Source organism: Phaseolus vulgaris, chromosome 2, assembly GCF_000499845.2.
Source record: "Phaseolus vulgaris cultivar G19833 chromosome 2, P. vulgaris v2.0, whole genome shotgun sequence".
Lineage (NCBI taxonomy): Eukaryota > Viridiplantae > Streptophyta > Magnoliopsida > Fabales > Fabaceae > Phaseolus > Phaseolus vulgaris.
Genome location: NC_023758.2, coordinates 11,364,542 through 11,384,123, shown reverse-complemented (window position 1 = coordinate 11,384,123; position 19,582 = coordinate 11,364,542). Strand labels below are relative to the sequence as shown.

General features: G+C 35.6%; 2 protein-coding genes across 2 annotated transcripts; one reads left to right on the top strand and one right to left on the bottom strand.

The window, feature by feature from the left end:
* Window positions 1-273: 273 nt before the first annotated feature.
* On the top strand, window positions 274-2,633 carry LOC137810667 (UDP-glycosyltransferase 74B1-like). The gene is made up of 2 exons (XM_068612054.1): window positions 274-978; window positions 1,673-2,633. Exons 1-2 carry the CDS (start codon window positions 331-333, stop codon window positions 2,420-2,422), a joined length of 1,398 nt encoding a protein of 465 aa, XP_068468155.1. The 5' UTR covers window positions 274-330; the 3' UTR covers window positions 2,423-2,633.
* An 11,502-nt stretch (window positions 2,634-14,135) lies between these two features.
* Window positions 14,136-17,426, bottom strand: LOC137810666 (disease resistance protein RGA2-like). The gene has a single exon (XM_068612053.1). It carries the CDS (start codon window positions 17,243-17,245, stop codon window positions 14,297-14,299), a length of 2,949 nt encoding a protein of 982 aa, XP_068468154.1. The 5' UTR covers window positions 17,246-17,426; the 3' UTR covers window positions 14,136-14,296.
* Window positions 17,427-19,582: the final 2,156 nt, after the last annotated feature.

The window sequence follows — 19,582 nt, the reverse complement described above, 5'->3', positions numbered from 1 at the left end:
TAATCTGTGATTACAATCTTCATCAACCACATTTGACAAATGATATTTTTTAATATCTCGTGGTAGATAAAAATAAAAAATATAAATACATAAATATAATATAAAAAAATACGGACATAGAAATCTAATATTTTTGAAACTATATGATTAAACTGTAATAATAAGAAAATTATATGAAATTTTAAAAAATAAAACAGTTAATGGTATGATTGAAAGAGGAGCCAGCGGATTTAGAAATCCGTGTGGCACTGCGTGCCTATAAATACCGGTATTGAAGAAAACAGAAGCATAGCATTCCATTCCATCCAAAAACAACGACAAAGAGAAAAGATGGTTCAGCAAAATCAGAGCAACGTGCACGTTCTTCTTCTGCCATACCCAGCCCAAGGTCACATCAACCCTATCCTCCAGTTCGCAAAGCGATTAGCCTCAAAGGGCGTAAAAGCCACCGTTGCCACCACCCACTACACCGCCAACTCCATCGCCGCCCCAAACATCACCGTCGAGCCCATCTCCGACGGCTTCGACCGAGCCGGCTTCGCGGAGGCCAAGGACGACGTTCAACTCTTCCTCTCCTCTTTCAGAACCAACGGTTCCAGGACCTTGTCTCAGCTCATACACAAGCACCACCAAACTCCCTCCCCCGTCACATGCATTGTGTATGACTCGTTTTTCCCGTGGGCTCTGGACGTGGCCAAGGAGCATGGCGTTTATGGGGCGGCGTTTTTCACGAACTCTGCGGCGGTGTGCAGTATTTTCTGTCGCATACACCGTGGCTTAATTGAGCTTCCTGTTGGCGCGGAAGACCTTCCTCTGCGTGTTCCTGGGCTTCCTCCCTTGGAATCCCGTGCTCTCCCCAGTTTCGTGAGGTTCCCGCAGAGCTACCCCGCTTACATGGCCATGAAGTTGAGCCAGTTCTCTAACTTGGACGAAGCGGATTGGATGTTTGTCAACACCTTTGAAGCATTGGAAAGCCAGGTACAGCTTCAATTCATGTAGTTTTGGTTTGGTTTGCTAACCTAAATGTTTACGTGCCTAAACTTGTTTTTTTTTTACCAGTTTATTAGGCTATTCTGGTACACCTAAAAATCGTGAAATTTGTCACTTTAGGTGAATATTTGACACTGGGTCATCATACTTTTACTCAATGATTGATTTGGTCTAAAAGAACCAAGATGAAAACTTTTTAAATTTGGGTAAATACTGATAATTTAGTCCGTAAGCATTACAGGGCAGACATAATTATTGCACTCTTTATATATCTTTAGAGATTGAATCAGAATTTTTATTCTTTCGCAACAAAATTTTTACATCAAAATAATTATTTATTCTTTAAAATTTAGACGAGGACTCTATAATCTAAAAATAAAATGGACATAAAGTGGAACAGAACCAAACTTCAAGTAAAAAATTAAGATGGAAGACAAAAAGAAGTGGAAAAGGACCTAAATATTAAGATGGGTTCCAAAAATTAAGAGCATTTTACTTGTGTCGTATTTTATGATTCTGCATAGATAACTGTCTTAAATGTCTTTTTGTTTGTTGTTGACATGGCTTAATGGTTTATCAAATTTTAGTGGTTAGCTATCTTGAGTTCTTGACTTGTTAGTGTATTTTGCTCTGTCTGATTCATTTTGAATTGACATTGTTGGTGATGGTTTCCTTCTGAAAGGTGGTGGAGGGCTTGACGGAGCTCTTTCCGGCGAAGATGATAGGGCCGATGGTCCCTTCTGCATACTTGGACGGGAGGATTAAAGGGGACAAAGGGTATGGAGCAAGTCTATGGAAGCCACTAAATGAAGAGTGCAGTACTTGGCTCGAAGAAAAGGCTCCTCAGTCTGTGGTGTACATCTCCTTTGGAAGCATGGTGTCATTGAAAGCAGAACAGGTGGAAGAGGTGGCGTGGGGTTTGAAGGAAAGTGGTGTGAGTTTCTTGTGGGTTTTAAGAGAATCTGAGCAGGGTAAATTGCCTTGTGGATACAGAGATTTGGTAAAAGATAAGGGTCTGATTGTGACATGGTGTAACCAACTTGAATTGCTGGCCCACCAAGCCACTGGTTGCTTTGTGACTCATTGTGGTTGGAATTCCACCCTTGAAAGCCTTAGCCTTGGTGTTCCTGTAGTGTGTTTGCCACAGTGGGCTGATCAGTTGCCTGATGCTAAATTTTTGGATGAAATCTGGGAGGTGGGATTGTGGCCCAAGGAGGATGAGAATGGAATTGTTAAGAAGCAAGAATTTGTCAGTAGTTTGAAGGTTGTGATGGAGGGTGAAAGAAGTGAAGAGATAAGAAGGAATGCCAGCAAATGGAAGAAGTTGGCTAGGGAAGTAGTTGGTGAAGGAGGCAGCTCTGATAAGCATATTAATCAATTTGTTAATTATTTGATGAATGCAGATAAAAATGGAAGTTTGAATGTACATTAATTGAGTGACTATCCTGATCAATAGTTATTTGTTAGTGGATGCATATGTTTTAGGCTCATCTGTCTTCATTTCTTCAATGTGAAAAATGAGGCAAATGTATGGCATCTTTGGTCAATTAATTTCCTTCTTTTTCGGCAGTAATACCTTTCTTTTCTAGTTTATCATGTATCTGTTTCAAATTCTTGATTATAAAGATGCATCAGTTCTCGTATAGGCGTCCAGAATAAACGAATATGCTAATTCGTTTAACTTATTACAGCCTTGTAGAAAAAGTAACAATGAATCTTACAGTAACCCACATAACACAAAAAATTAATAGAAAAATGACAAGAAACAACTGATTAAATGATAATTAAAAAAACAGTGAAAATAAAATGAAATCAATCCTGTAATTCTTCTACACTTTACTCAAACTCTATTCACAGTTTTGATGAATCTGGGTCACACAAAGAGGGTTATGTGTTCCATTATTCATACTCGTACACACGATTGTGATAATCAATCATTTCTGTTTATTTCTCTCGAGATGTGTTCCTTCTTGTTGAAAGATGAAATGCTGAATACATATATCTGGGAAACTGCTGAACATACGTACATATTAAAATCCTTTTATTGACATAATGCTGCCTTAAATCATAGGGTGATGATCTGAAGTTCTCTAATTACAAGTGTTGCATAATCAGGAGACTCTGCTTCTTGCAATTTTTTTTAGCCTTCATTGTTGTAATCATTTTTCTTGACAGCCTTCATTGCTATAATCATTTTCCTTGGCAGCCTTCATTGCTGCAATTTTTTTTTTACAGCCTTCATTGCTGCAACTTTCTATTTTCCTTATCCTTTCTCCATTGACCACCACCACCACCTTGCACCATTGATCGTTACTGCCACCGCTATTGACCACTACCGACCACCACCACCGCCGTCGCTCGCCGGAAACTGCACCGCTCGCCGGAACTGCCACTGCTCGTCGGAAACCGCCGCCGGCCGCCGGAAACTGCTACCAGAAAATTTTTTCGGCGGATTTTTTTTTTGTGTGTGAACAGGATCAAATTTTGCCAATCTGAAAAACTCAGTTGGTTTTGAACTCTCATGGACTCCATTAGTAAGCCATCTAGCTATTGTTCCTTTACTATGAGTGGTAAGAGTTCTAGTTTTTTATCCTTTAATGCTTCTAGTACTGAAAATATCTGGATTATAGACTCTGGTGCTACTGATCATATGACACCTCATTCCTCTTCTTTTTCATCCTACACTACTTTATCGGGTAAGCCATATATTACTGTTGCTAATGGTTCCACTACCCCCATTAATGGTCGTGGTAACATTCACCTTCAACCTTCATTTCCTTTAAAAAATGTGCTTCATGTTCCCAAACTATCCAATAACCTCTTGTCTATTCAAAAGATTACCCAAGATTTAAATTGTGCAGTGGTATTTTTCCCTTCCCATTGTGTTTTTCAGGATCTTGCCACGGGGAAGACTATTGAAATTGCTAAAGAGCAGGGCGGGTTATATTATTTACAGCATGAAGAAAGTAAAAAGTGTGCTAGACTATAGGCACACACTTCTAATCTTCAGCAAGGTCGTGAATCTTGGTCATCCTCCATTTAGTACCCTAAAGTCCTTATTTCCTATTTTATTTACAAAAGTGTCTGCTGAGTCATTTCATTGTGATGTTTGTCAGTTTGCTAAACACCATCGGACAACTTTTCCTCCCAATGGTAATAAAAGTTCTAAACCTTTTGATCTTATTCATTCAGATGTATGGAGACCTTCACCTATTCCTAATATCTCGGGTGCAAAATGGTTTGTTTCATTTATTGATGATTGTACTCGGGTTACTTGGATATTCCTCATGAAAGATAAGTCTGAAGTTTTCACTTGTTTGTAAAGTTTTACAGAATGATTCAAACACAATTTGAAAGTCCAATTAAGAGATTGCGTTCTGATAATGGAAGAGAATATGTGAACCAAAACCTTTCCAAGTTCCTTGAGGAAAATGAAGTTGTTCATGAATTAACCTGTGTGGACACTCCTCAACAAAATGGGTTGCTGAAAGGAAAAATCGTCATCTCCTTGAGGTTACTCGAGCTTTACTTTTCCAAACATCTGTTCCTAGATCTTACTGGGGGGAAGCAATCCTGACTGCCACTTATTTGATTAATAGATTACCCTTTCGGGTTCTAGAGGGTGTTACTCTTATTCAGGTTATGACCACATTCTATCCTTCTATTCCCATGTTGAATAGTCTTCAGAATCGTGTCTTTGGTTGTCCTGCTTTTGTCCATGTTCATAGTCCTTATCGGGGTAAGTTAGATCCTCGCGCCATCAAATGTGTCTTCATCGGTTATGCCCCCAACAAAAAGGAGTACAAATGTTATCATCCTCAAAGTCGTAAAGTTTATATTTCCAAAGATGTCACCTTCCATGAAACAGAGTCTTTCTTTCCTAGTTCTCAGCTTCAGGGGGAGAGTATTCAAGAAGCTGAGGACCTTGAGCTGCCACCTTTTCCTTTGTTGCAGGATTTCGTTCTTAGGGAGGATGACAAAGACCCTGCACCAACATCATTACCAGAGAAGAATAATGAAGACAAATATTTTGGAAAACAATATCAGCGAAGGCAACAAGAACCCGTCCTGGTCGAACAACAACTTCAATTGTCTGAACCGGAGGTAAGAACTCATACCAGTGAGACTCTTGAGGACACCTTAAATACTGCTTTTGAACCTAACCTAAATGATTTACCTATTGCCTTGAGAAAAGAAAAAAGATCTTGTGCCAAATATCCTATATCCCAATTTGTGTCTACAGAAAAACTTTCTATGCAACACCAAAGTTTTCTTTCAGCTATTGATTCTATCAAAATCCCTACATCGGTACAAGAAGCCTTAAAAGATGAGAACTGGATTCGAGCCATGAATGAAGAAATGAGCGCGTTAGAAAGGAATGAGACTTGGGAGATTGTAGAGAGACCAAAAGATAAGAAAACAGTGGGTTGTAGGTGGATATACACAATTAAGTATAAGTCTGATAGCACACTGGATCAATATAAAGCAAGGTTGGTTGCAAAAGGGTACACTCAAACCTATGGGATCGATTATGAGGAGACTTTTGCTCCAGTGGCAAAAATGAATACCGTCTGGATTATTCTCTCCCTGGCAGCACACTTTGGTTGGGCAATGCATCAATTTGATGTTAAAAATGCCTTCTTGCATGGAAGCTTGGAGGAAGAAGTATACATGGAGATTCCACCTGGTTATGGTATTGTTAATGAAGGGAATAAGGCGTGCAGACTTAAGAAGGCCCTATATGGTCTTAAACAATCACCTCGTGCTTGGTTTGGAAGGTTTACTCAAGCTATGGTATCTTTGGGGTACCGACAAAGCCAAGGTGACCATACTCTGTTTATAAAACATTCTCAGAATGGTAAACTCACTCTACTTTTGGTCTATGTAGATGATATGATTATTACAGGTGATGATGAGATTGAAAAACAAAATTTGAGGGAGAGACTAGCTGCTCAATTTGAAATGAAGGATCTTGGGAAGCTGAAGTACTTCCTTGGGATAAAGGTTGCTTACTCGAGACAGGGCATCTTTATTTCTCAAAGGAAATACATCCTTGATCTTCTCAAAGAGATTGGTAAGTTGGGTTGTAAGCCCACTGGAGTGCCAATAGAACAAAATCATAGGATTGTGAATGATGAGGAAAACCCAAAAGTGGAGAAGACACAATATCAAAAACTTGTGGGAAAACTCATTTATCTTTCACACACTAGGCCAGATATAGCCTATGCAGTTAATGTGGTTAGTCAATTTATGCATGATCCAAGAGAAAGACACTTGCAGGCAGTAGATAAAATTATTCAGTACTTAAAAGCCTCTCCAGGAAAAGGATTGCTATTCAAAAAGGGGGAAAACTTATCCATGAAAGTATATACTAATGCTGACTATGCAGGATTGATTGTTGATAGGAGATCCACCACAGGCTACTGCATGTTCTTGGGTGGAAATTTGGTAACATGGAGGAGCAAGAAGCAAAATGTAGTTGCAAGATCAACTGCAGAGGCAGAATTTAGAGCCATGGCTCAAGGGGTGTGTGAACTCTTATGGATGAAGATCATACTTGATGACCTAAAAATAAAATATGAAGCTCCTATGGGTTTGGCGTGTGATAATAAGCCCGCTATCAGTATTGCACACAATCCGGTTCAACATGATCAAACAAAGCACATAGAGATAGACCGACACTTTATTAAAGAGAAGTTGGATGATGGTCTTATAGCCACTGAGTACATCCCTTCAAGACTCCAATTGGCAAATATGTTTACTAAGGGACTTCCCACAAAACAATTCGAAGATCTTACTTGTAAGTTGGGAATGATACATATACATTCACCAACTTGACGGGGAGTGTTGCATAATCAGGAGAATTATGTTATAATTAAGTGCATATTCCATTTTATATTTATTAGGATAAATTTGTTAGTGATTTGATTTGTACAACTTTAAACACCCATTATTTCTTGCTTTCATTACCTATTATTTCTTTCCTTAATTAGGTTGTAAAATAGTCTATAAATAGAGACTGTAATCACATTTGTAAGATATCTCAGAAATATATTTCATCTATTTCTTTCCACTACAAGGATATTGTAGTGATTGAGAATTTGCCATTTAAAAATTAGAAGTGCTGACCAGATAAGCAACACTTTCATCTGTGGTTAAATCTATGAAAGATCATGTGACTAAACATAAGCTTCTATTCCTGAACTACTACTACAATGTTTCATATTTTATGATACTTTTCTTTAAATATTTCGTGAAACTTTCAAAATAAAGGTGCATGTTGTTCTGTATGCCTTGAAGTTATTTTTTATTACTGTTAAAATAAAGGTGCATATTGATGTCTAGTTGGCATCCATTCAAGTGGATGGTTTAGTTTAGCGATAGTTTCTGTGATATGTGATATAGTTCTTTTAGGAAGTTTGTTATTAGTCCATCAAGTTATGATTCTTTAAGCATCTTCAGTAAAGTTTTTTTATAAGACCTTTCCATAAAATTTGATTCTATTCATTTTAACATTGTTGTTGAAGTTTGTTGTTGGTTCATCAAGCTGTGATCCTTATTATTATTGTTTACTTATTTCCTGGCATTAGAGTCTGTAATCATGTTTGGTTGTAATTTCTTGCACTACAAAAAAAATCACTTTTAGCGACCACCAAATTCGGTTGCTAAAAGCCTTATAATCGGTCGCTAAACATATTTGCGACCGAAATCGTCACCGAATAAAGATGGAAGCGAAAACCCTAGTCGCAAAACGTTTAGCGACCGAATTATAAATTGGTCGCAAATTGGCGACCGAAATTTCAGTTGCTAAATCGGTTGCAAAATATTTGGTCACCAAAATTCAACAACCAAATTAGCAACCAAAGTTTTATAAAAAAAATGGTGGCTAAATCAGTCGCAGAAAATTTGGTCACCAGAATTCAAGAACCAATTAGCGACCAAATTATTATAAAAAAATCGGTGAGTAAATCGGTGGCTGAAATAAAAAGTGATAGCGACTACCATTTTCGGTCGCTAATGGATTAAAATAATTAATTAAAAAAAAAGTTGTGGTCACTAATTCGGTGACCAAAAGAAAATCCCTATAACAACAAAATTAATTTCGGTGACTAAATATTTTTTTTTTAATTATAACGACAAATTTATTCACATTAGTTAAAGAAAATTAATTAGATTAATAGAAATAATAAATTTATCAGTTTCCATTATTAATTTATAGTTATTTATGTATATATACATGATTAAAATATTTGTGAGAGACATTAATATTCATAAATTTTTATATTCTAAAATTATAAGAGAAATCTTTTATAATTTATTTCAAATATTCAACTAAAGATATTTTTTAAAAAAATAATCAATACTCCATTTAATTATAAAATAATCTTATATAGAAATACAAACATTTTTCCAATGTCTTAGAAATATAAATAGGATAGAGGTAGTATAATTTGTTTTAGTGATTATCTATAGTATCACAATCATCATCAGAAGAATCGTTTGGATTAATTATCAAACACGCAATCACTAAATAACATCGAAACCTTGAGATCGCAACGAGTATTGAATAATCCGGTCAATTCCCGAAAGATCTAAACTCTACAACACATAACACATTAATCAAACAAAATAAAAAATAGAATCCTCTAGAAACAAGAAATGCGTTGAAGTCGAGTCGGGAATCTGAAGCTCAGAATTGTAATCGGAAGTGAAGAGATGGAATTGGATCGGCAGGAAAGTAAATTACCTCAATGTCCTTGACGAGAAAATCGCGTTCCTCAGGGGAGAGCTCATACTAGAGGGCGAAAGCTTCTTCCTGACCGAAGTCTTTGAGTCTCTCGAGGAGAGCTTGCGACGGCGGAGAAACAACGATATTACCTTCGAATCTCTCTGAGTATGCTTCCTTCATTTCTCAATCTCTCCCACATTCTATATCTCTCTCTCATGGATTTCGATTCAGATCTCGAATTGTGAATAGAATGAGTGAGTGAGGTGGAGTGCTGGTGTTATGTATAGTTGGTTTGTTATGGAGACAGGGGAATAGTGGCGAGGAAGAGAAGAATCACACCACACCTCCTGGAAATGATCGTCGTTGCATGCGGCGTAGGAACGGATCGAGACGCAGTTGTAGCCGTCGCGAGCACGACGCCCGACTTCGCATTGGACCGCATGCCTTGTAATAGAGAAGAGAACGTGCGTGAGACGCGTGTGTGGTCAGAGAATTCGGTTAGTTTAAACCGAGAAATTGAATCGAGTGCGGGTTGGAATGGTTTTGGTTGAAGAGTGGGGTTTTGTGGATGGGAATTGGTGAGTGAAAAGAGGGAGTCAGACGGATAGGAGGGTGGAGAGGTTAAGGAAGATGAACTGTCACAGTCATTGAAAATATAATCGATGGTACGGTGGGGAGCGTCGTCGTCGATGTTGAAGGCGGAATCAGAAGTGGCGGAGTTGAGGAGTGAACAAATGTCAAGCTCCATGATGTGTGCCCAACGATACGCACAAGTCTTATGCTCCTTTATTATTTTAACTCAATATACAATTAGAGAAGAAAAATAAACTTCCGAAAAAAAATTGGTGGTTAAAAACTAAACCTATTTGGTGACTGATTTGGTTACAGAAACAAACAATTACATTTAACGACCGAAAGAAAATCGGTGGCTAAAAAATAAATATATTTGGTGGCTAATTCGGTGACAGAAATAAACAATTACATTTAGCGACCGAAATAAAATTAGTGACTAAAAAATAAACATATTTGGTGACTGATTCGGTGACTGAAATAAGCAATTACATTTAGCGACTGAAAGAAAATCGGTGGCTAAAAAATAAACATTTTCGGTCGCTAATTTGGTCGCAAATATATTTTTTTCAATTTATTCAAAACAGCCACCACTTTAGCGACCAATGGTTTTGTCACTTTCATGATCAGTCGCTAAACTAACCAGCATCATTAACAATTCATTCGGTCGCTATTTCGGTCGCAGATTTGAGACTAAGGGTGTTTAGTGGTTATTTCGGTCACAAATTGCGACCATTTATTTTCGGTCACTGAATTCAGTGACTAAATTGTTATTTTCTTGTAGTGTTGGTATTGATGTTTGAACTCAATTTTGATGACAAGAAATGGTTTATCATAAACTCTATTGATATCATGAATAGTTTGTGGTTGGTCCAGTACTTATACGTGAAAATTGCCTTTAAATTTTGTATATGCTCAAATTGTGCTCTGAGATATTAACAAAAAATAAAGATTTGCTTTTAGATCTTGTTCTTTTTCTTTTTCATTGATGATGAGACACTGGCAAATTCTCCATTATAAATGGCAGCAGTAGAAGTTCGATCATCAAGGTGAATGAAAAGACTTGAATGTGTTACCTGAAAAACTTAAGCATATTCGGCCATGCTTAGCTGTTGCGTAATATAAAAAGACGAAATTGCTTTTTGAAACTATGAAATTATAAATGTTGAAAGCAATAAAGGTAGAAGAGAAAATACTCTAATTTCAATAACGTCCGTCAGTTCCAGTGAACTTGACAAAAGAGATTTGACGTATTGATAAATAAGATGGAAATATTGAGTTCACAACAATAAGAGAAAAAAAAAAAAAGCAAGAGAGAAGAAAGAAATACTATTTTATTGAGTAGTAAAATCAAAGGTAATAATGTTATGTACATCATGCACAAAGTTTAAACATATAAATTTTTAGTGTAATAAAATATCAATTAAGAAATTATATATTATTTAAGAGTTTATAAGAATAGACGCTTCCATGTTATCCTTCTATATTTGATGCATTTTCATATCACTAAACTCATTTATGTTTATATATATTCAACTACTTAGATGACAATTTATTCCTAACACTACTAAACAATTATCTTGTCTTAACAACACTAAATACATAATAGTCTTCCCTACTCTTCTCTTTTTTATACAACATGATTTAGAGGCAAACTTTAAGTCATGAAAAAACTCATTTTGTGATGGATCTTTATCTTCAATTGAAAACTTAATAAACTCTAAGCAATATTTGAACTTAAATTTTGATAGAAACTTACAAAAACACATTTACAAGATTATCCTTTGAAGTTATTTTCATAATTCTAACATTATTAGACTCAACAACATCTCTAATAAAATGCAGTTTAACAACAATGTATTTTGTTTTCTTATGGTATATATGATGATCAACTTAATGTATGACACTTTAATAATCAATCACAATGAATAATCATTTAATCATGCACAATACCCAACTATAGTTTATGATGATGCATTTTAAACCTTTCAACAACCTTTTTCAAATAGTCTCGTTGAGATAAACACAACATTCCCATAATTTGATCTCTTTGTATATGTATCCAATGTATTTGTCTTCTAGGACTGAGATCTTTCATCTTAAACTCTAAGTTTAACTTTTCTTTTAGTCTTCTTATCTCATCTTTATATTGGTTGAGTATAAGAATATCTTTTACATATAAGAGCTAGCAAAAGACTCTTTTCTTTTCTCTTTCAAAATGTAGACACAATTATCATAAATGCTCCTATGTAACCCCATCTTCCTCGAGAAATTATAACTTCTTTAACACTATCATGGAATTTTTTTCAAGTTATACCATGATTTTTCCAAGAGTCAAATCTTTCCTTGATCTTCAATAAACCCCTCAGGTTCCTACATTAGACTGTCTTCTCCAGATTTACATGCAACAATGTTATTTTTGTCCAATATTTCCAATGAGAGTTTATCTTGATTAATAATTGACTTTAAAATTCTTATCAAACAATGTTTTACCATAAGTGAAAAGAATCTCATTATAATAAACTCCCTCTACTTGTGTAGAATATTTTTCCACAAGTCTCTCTTTAAATCTTTCTTTCTCTATACATGATACCCTTTCCTTCTATTTGAATTTCCATTTGCATCAAATCACTTTTTGATTTTTGAGTAGATCCATAAGTGTGCATGTGTGATTCTTCTTTAAAGATTCAAGCTCCTCTTTCATGGAACACTACATTGCTGACCTTTTACACCTTCCTTTGTCTCCTCGAAGTTTCTTGGTTTTGCACCATCTATCTCTTCAACCACACTAAAAGAATAATAAATAAAATTAGTATATCCAAACCTTTATGGAGGTTTGACCATCCTCCTCTCCCTATCATATATAAGCTAATGACCTGAGTCCAAGTTGATATGTTCAGACCTTCTCGAGTAAGAATTTGAGGGTTAATTTTTATCGTCTAATGCCTCGCCCATCTCCTATTGACATTGTAATCCAAATTCGGAGACTCCATCTCAATATGAGCTTTTTATTTGCAGTTCTTTAGATTCTTATGTTGAATCAAGTGTGTTCAAGCTTTGAAGAATCCAAACCCTTTGAAGTTTGATGGAAGGCTAGCTGTGTTTGTTGTTGCAAAGGTGTTTTAGAATAGGATCTGGGGTAGATTTTCTGTGTAAATCCACTCTTGATTGAATCCAAAGCTTAAGCATTTTTAAACCTTTTAATTGAAAGTGTTTTTCAAACTAAGTGAAAAACAACCGATTGTTTTATACTTAGGTGTTTTTAGAAAGGTTGAAAACTGTTTTTGATGGTTGACTTGCCGTCAAACCAAAACAACCGATTGATTCGAGTATTCAATCGATTGTTTGTTTTGGGACCATAACAAAAAACTATTTTGTGCTTTGACTGAGCATTAAATGATTTTATAATTGATTACGCTCCAATTTTAAATGCTTTAACCCATCTTTGAAAGCAATAAATAGTTTGTTATGTTTATGTAACAAACGAGAACTGAGTTTTATTCAAAGAAAAATAAATTTGAGTTTTTCACTGATTTTGCTTTTGAAGAGTTGAAGTTTGCTTTGAGATTGCTTGGATCAAGAGAGTGTGGAATAAGATTTTCATCTTGTATTGATTTCAGATCTTTTTGTAACAAGTGTAATCCTTTTGTACTTTGAAGAAACTCTGTGTGTGAAGCTGAGAAGTGTTGTGTGTTCTTGAGGTTGTCAAGATCAGCATTCTTAGTGGTGTTTGTGCTGAGCCAAAGGAAGTGTGTGTCTTGAGGGGATCAAGGTCACTTCTTTGGTGGTGGTGTTGTAAGTAATCTAGGGTTGCTTGCTTAGTGGATTCCCCAGTGGTTTCTGGGAAGACTGGATGTAGCTCTTGGTTAAGAGTGAACCAGTATAAACCTGTGTGTTCAATCTCTCTATCTCTTGAACTCTTTAATTTCATTTTACATTGTGAACTGGTATAAACAACCAATTGTTTTTGCGAAACAACCGATTGTTTTTACGAAACAACCGATTGTTTTTCTGGTGTTGTGCTAAATTGCTTTGTGTTTTTTGGCAAACTGAATTTTTAATCAAGTTTTCTCAAAGTAATTTCATTTTAGACTTAAAAGTTTGCGAAAACCCTCTTTAAACCATTCACCCCCTCTAGTTTAAAGCTATACATTCTTACATCTTATATATCATTGTCATTCAAATTTCATCAAATGTGACATCTATGCTTGTGAAGCATGGAGTTTTCCCAAGTTCCAAGCTTAACAACTTATGCCCCTACACTCATTACATATGCAAATGTCAAACACCCTCATATTAACATAATCTACTATGACTTTCCACTTTCATGGGATTCTTACAATTCAGAGCAAATAATGGTTAGATAAACAAAATTAATGTAAAATTAGTATTGATTATGCTTTAACTAATAACTTGTAAAATTTGGTCACTAATTTGGTCTTTGAATTCTGGTGACCAAGCTTTCTGCGACGGAATAACGACCGAAATTTTGGTCGCAAATTTGTGACCAATTTATAGTTTGGTCGCTAAATGCTTTGCTACTAGGATTTTCGCTTCTATCTTTATTTGATGACGATTTCGGTTACGAATAAGTTTAACGACTAGTACTTTTAGCGACCGAATTTGGTAGAAGTTAAAAGTGATTATTTTTAGTGATATTTTTAAGAAGTTATCTACCAACATGATTAAAGATTACTTAATTTTGATTTATACAATTTCAAAAAAATTATCTTTAGATATAACTGTTTCCATCTTATCCGTACAAAATTGTCCAAGTTTTTGTATTCAAAAGAAAAAAAAATTCAATATTTCTGCTGCTATCTATAAAAGAAATGTCTCTCATACATATGTCAATTCCATTTTGATTAGTAAATCCGATATATAATTGGTAACAAAAGAGAGGAGAAATCCTAGTTTAGTAAATCTGAAGTATATAGCAAATAATACAAATCCTCTAAATATAGGAAGTAAATCTCTGTGTGATCACAGGCTCACCAATCATGTTATTCAGAATGGATAGACACGGAGATAGGGAATGTGAGCTATTATTGGCCAGTCCTCTCCACTTTCTTTCTCACATCGCTTCTGAAACTCAGCATTGCCACCAATGATAACCATTCCTTTCAGCCTGCTGAGGCTTAGGCTTGTAGGAAGACTCATCAATTTGTTACAGTGAACAATGAATAATCCATGAAGCAAGGGAAGGTCTCCAAAGCACTCTTCCAAGGATTCTATTGGAAGATTCCTTAATGTTAAGTTCTTCAAGGCACTCATATGTTCTAAACCTTCCACCACGTCGCATCTCTCAATCGTCAGATCCTCAAGACTGGTTAGGCATTGCAAACCCGCCCACACTTTCAACTTAGGACACATCGTCATTTCTAATTTCTTCAGAAACTGCAACCCTTGCAGCGAAAACTTAGGACAATCCTCAATTTCAAGTGTTGAAAGGCACGGAAACTGCTTTTCTCCATCCTTATTTGATAACCTTATTAGGTTTGGAAGACTTCGGAGTGATAGATATTCTAGAGCCACGAAAGCTACATCATCATCGTACCACTCCTCCTGCACGTATTTTACATATTTTGCCTCAATTATCTCTACCCTCTTTAGCCAAGGTAGTTTTCCCAACACCGGAAGTTCTACACAATTTATGCAATTCCACAGCACTACATTCTTTAAATTTCTGAAAGAAGGACTAGACATCCATTCTGGGAAACGGGCACCTTGGTACCCTTCCACTCTCAAACTCTCCAGTGTCTTCCTACAAGGTTCAAGGACTTCAAGAACCTTCTCATCATTTCCTTCTACTTCCCTCTCTCTGAATCCCTCCCATCTCAGCGTCAACCTATTCAGTTGCTTACTTGACATATTGGCTTCTTTGGCATCATTTATACTTTTCACTCTCTCCAGATGTTTAATGTCAAGATCTCTTTTAAGCTTCAGTGGTCCCAGTTCAGCCAAATGGAACCCTCTTTCCTCCCCAACTATGTACATGGATAAACTCCTTAAGGAACTTAACTTCCCTACACGAGGTGGCAATCTCGATAGCGACCAGCACATTTTAAGAGACAACTCTTGTAGGGCTTTTAAGCGTACCAAACTGTCAGGCAACTTTTGGAGACTAAGACAGTAATCTAATTTCAATATCTGTAAATTCAGTAATTTACATAGGGATTCTGGAAGAGTTTTGAAATCACCGTAAGAAAGATTCAAGTATCTTAGATGTATCAAATCACCAATTGCAGATGACAATTCTTTCTGTAGACTCACGTGAAGCAGCCGTAAAGAATAACATTTCAACACGCCAGGAGAAAGTTGGATATTTGTTCCTATGCAAGTCCTTAAAGACTTCACCTGATGCAACTGAACTGGATGAAGCTTCCCCCAATAGTCTGAGAGATGGTGGATTCCTTTTCTTTCAAATAAAGCACGTGTGTCATAGTCGTTTGTAATGCAACAAACCTCCTCTGCAACAAACTGTGCAAGGTCATGAACAAGATCATGCATCTTGAAATTCTTAACTTTGCCAAATTCATCTTTCTCAATGTCTTGAAAAAATGATCTCCAGTATAATTCATTCCACACGCCATCACCAACATCTTCAGCATCTAACTTTCCATCAGATGAAATGAATCCATTAGCCATCCAAAGTTCAATTAAACGTTGCTTTTCTATTTTTTCTTCTTTAGGAAATATTGCGCAATAAGCAAAACATTGTCTGAGATATATGGGTAAGTTCAAGTAACTTAATCTCAAGGCAGGCATAATATCGTGTGTTAAACCCCAGATGTTGTTTTCCTTAACTTTGAGCCACTCTCTTACCTCTCTTTTGAATCGTAGAAGACCTCCTAGCACTTTTGCTGCCAGAGGCACTCCCCCACACTTCTTTACTATCTCCTTCCCTACCACTACTAGCTCCTCCTGTTCTACTTCATTCGCTACAAAAGCTCTGTGTCTAAACAATCTCCAACAATCATTGTCAGATAGTTTTGATAATTCATAAGGTGCCATTGTTCCCATGATTGCAGCAACCTTTGTGACCAAAATGGAGGCACCCAACGCCCCACAAGCCAAAACTGATTTCAACCTCTCCCAACTCTCTTGCTTGTCGTCCCATACGTCATCCAAAACAAGCAAGTACCTCTTATTTTGGAGCAGATATTGAAGTTTTCTTTGCAGTGGATCTAGATCTAAATCTTCACAGCCATGCCCAGTCACACCTTCGATGATAGCTTTAATTATTCTCTTCAAACCAAAATCTTCCGAAACACATATCCAAACTCTTGGTTCAAAGTGTTTTATTACCCTCTCATGATTGAAGATGAGTTGGGAAAGTGTTGTTTTTCCAAGTCCACCTAAACCTGTGATTGGATAGACTGATAAATCCTCATCTTGAGAAGCATCATGAACCAATAAATCTATAATTCTATCCCGATCTTCTTCTCTTCCATACACTTGTGGCTCGGCAATGAATGAGCTAGTTTGGCGCCACTCAGTTTCTCTACTTCTTCCCTCAGGAACAATCTCAGCCAAATGAAACTTATTCCTTTCATTAGCAATTTCTTCCAATCTCTCGCTTATCATTTTCATTTTCTTAGCAATTTTATAACGGAAAACAGCATGCTTGGGATGAAAAGTGGACAAGCAAGAGCATTGTACCTTGTTTGATGGACAAAGCTTAACTCCTTGGTACTCCAACATCAATGCTTCATAGGCACACTCGTCCAAAATGTCATCTAGAATGTAAGTGGCTTCTTTTAGCTTTTGTAACCAATCCTTTATAGATCTGTTGGAGAATTGTCTTTCCTCAGCATCTGCAAGGGTAGCTTTGATTGTGGTGAACAAGCTTGCAAGCCTTTCCAAGTCTTGATCAAAACCCAAAAACAGTCCCAACTCTTTCTGAACAAGTGAGTTCAAATTCCCTAGCACAACTTCAAGTACTGCTTCAGCCATCTACCAAATTCTTACTTCACAAAATGAAAATGCAAGAGAGATTGTATGCTTCAGAAATGGAAATACAATGATATCTATGGTATTTTGAAGTGACAAAACTAAAAGGAAAAGAGGAACCTAGATCTGTTTTTAACACCTATTATTGAAAATTTGCAGATGTTTTGTAAGTCTTGCAGAGAATTGACTTGTGAAATTTTATGGGCAATCCCTTATGAGAAGAATAATCATTAATACTTTATTGATGTCGTACTGTCACCTTAAATGTTTATTAACTGCATTTTTTTATTTTAAACTAAATATCAACTCATTCATTCTAACAACGTTGTAAATTTATTAAAGACAAATGCATTGAAATTTCCTTTATTCATATTTTATTAAAAATAAAACAATAAGGAGAAAGATGTAGAAAACACACAAAGAAAAGTTACAACTCTTAATAGTTATGAATTATTATTAGTTTTGAATAAAACAATGTTGTACTTTCACCTCTTTTTTCTGCTGAATATTGTGCTTCGTGTTTTTTTTTTCTTTTTTATATTCATTATTATGTTTAACTATGATCTAAAGACTCACACTTGATCAATATATAATAGGATGACTATCAAACTAGCCCTAAGATTAAAAGTGTATAAAAAAATATATTATATATGAAATTTAGAAAGAAAAAATACAAATAAAAATACACCAAAATTGTTTGGACATTTTGAAGTAAGAATCATAATCCAGATCACAAGTTTAAGACTTCAACCTTTCAAAAATCTATATGATAAAACATGAAATTTAAAAGTCTTATATATAGGAATAAAAACTTGAAATAGAAATAAAAAATCATTAAAATTTTAGTGTTGCATTAAAAAATTTTACGGGGGTTTTGAAACCTATTGTATTTTACGGAGGTTTTAAAACCCATGGTATTTTACGGAGGTTTTGAAACCCGTGGTATTTTACGGAGGTTTTGAAACCCGTGGTATTTTGAAAGGCTTTTTTCCTGAGGTTTAAAAAAACCCTGGGGAACACATTCCCCAGAGATGGTTTAGCGGGGGAAACTACAACCCTGAGTAAATGACTTAATGGAGGTTTTAACCCTAGATAATGTAAAAATAAACCCTCGTTAAAACCATTTTTTCTTGTAGTGAAAAACTTGAAATAGAAATAAAAAATCATTAAAATTTTAGTGTTGCATTAAAAAATCTTTAAAATCATGTAGTAAAGTGAGATTCATATATTAAAATAAAACTCTCAAATTCAAGATTGTCTTATAAATTCATAAAATGAAATGAAAAAATTAACAAGAATTTTTGTAATCTTTAAAAAAGACAAAATAATAAGATTGATATTTTCTTTTGTCAACTTATCATAAATTATTAGATTTTGTACTTGAATAGGATCTAGAAAATTGAATCTTCTCCCTCGATCGTGTTATCCTCTCTTACTTTTACGTGTTTGGTCTTCAAGTCTTGATCGAGAGTGGCTCACTAGTGGAAAAAGGTCCATTTACGATACCAAATATACATTGATTTTACTACCAAAAGTTGTCCATCAAAATGCGGTGACATTTTTATAATTAAAAGGGTCTAAGATGAAGATTTCTAGGTATAACTGTTGTTTGAGAGTACTGCGCTTGGGTCTAAAGCGACGATTTTACCTTAGAACCGCCTTTAGACCCTTTTATTTACCCTTAGCCCGCCATTTACGCTTTCGTTTTCGTTTTGTCTTCTTTGCAAACGTCTCTCTAGTCTTAATCTCAACAGACCTTTGTAAGTTCACATTCCCACTTATTGCTTATTGCATTTTTCTCTCATTGGTCATTGCTCATTCCACTCATTTGGTTCATTGCTCAAGGATTATTGTCTTCGTTTTGCTTCTTCACTCTGTTGCCACCATTATCGCGTCGTTACCACCAACGTTCCCCATTCATTGTTTCGTTGCCGCTGTCATCGTTGTTGCCCTCTGCCTTCACCACTGTTGTTGCCCTTCATTGTAGGTTGGTGACTTCCTTTAATTTTTTTTAGTATTTTTAGTATTTCTTAAAATTTATATTTATATTATGTTAATTTTTAGGTTTAGAATAGAATTATTAATTTGTTAGATTGTAAATAGATTTATATTATTTAGTATTTATAATTAATTTAATGATTTTTAATTAGATTTTGTAATTAGATTCACTAGTACAAAAAACTTCATTAACGACACCCTTTAAAGACGATTAGAAAAGAACCATCGTAATAAGCGAGGCGGTGACAATTCCGTAAATATTTTCATTTTTTTTGGCTTTTCAACGACGGTTCCTTCCTGAACCGTCTTTAAAAGTGGATGAGGGAGGTTTTAACGACGGTT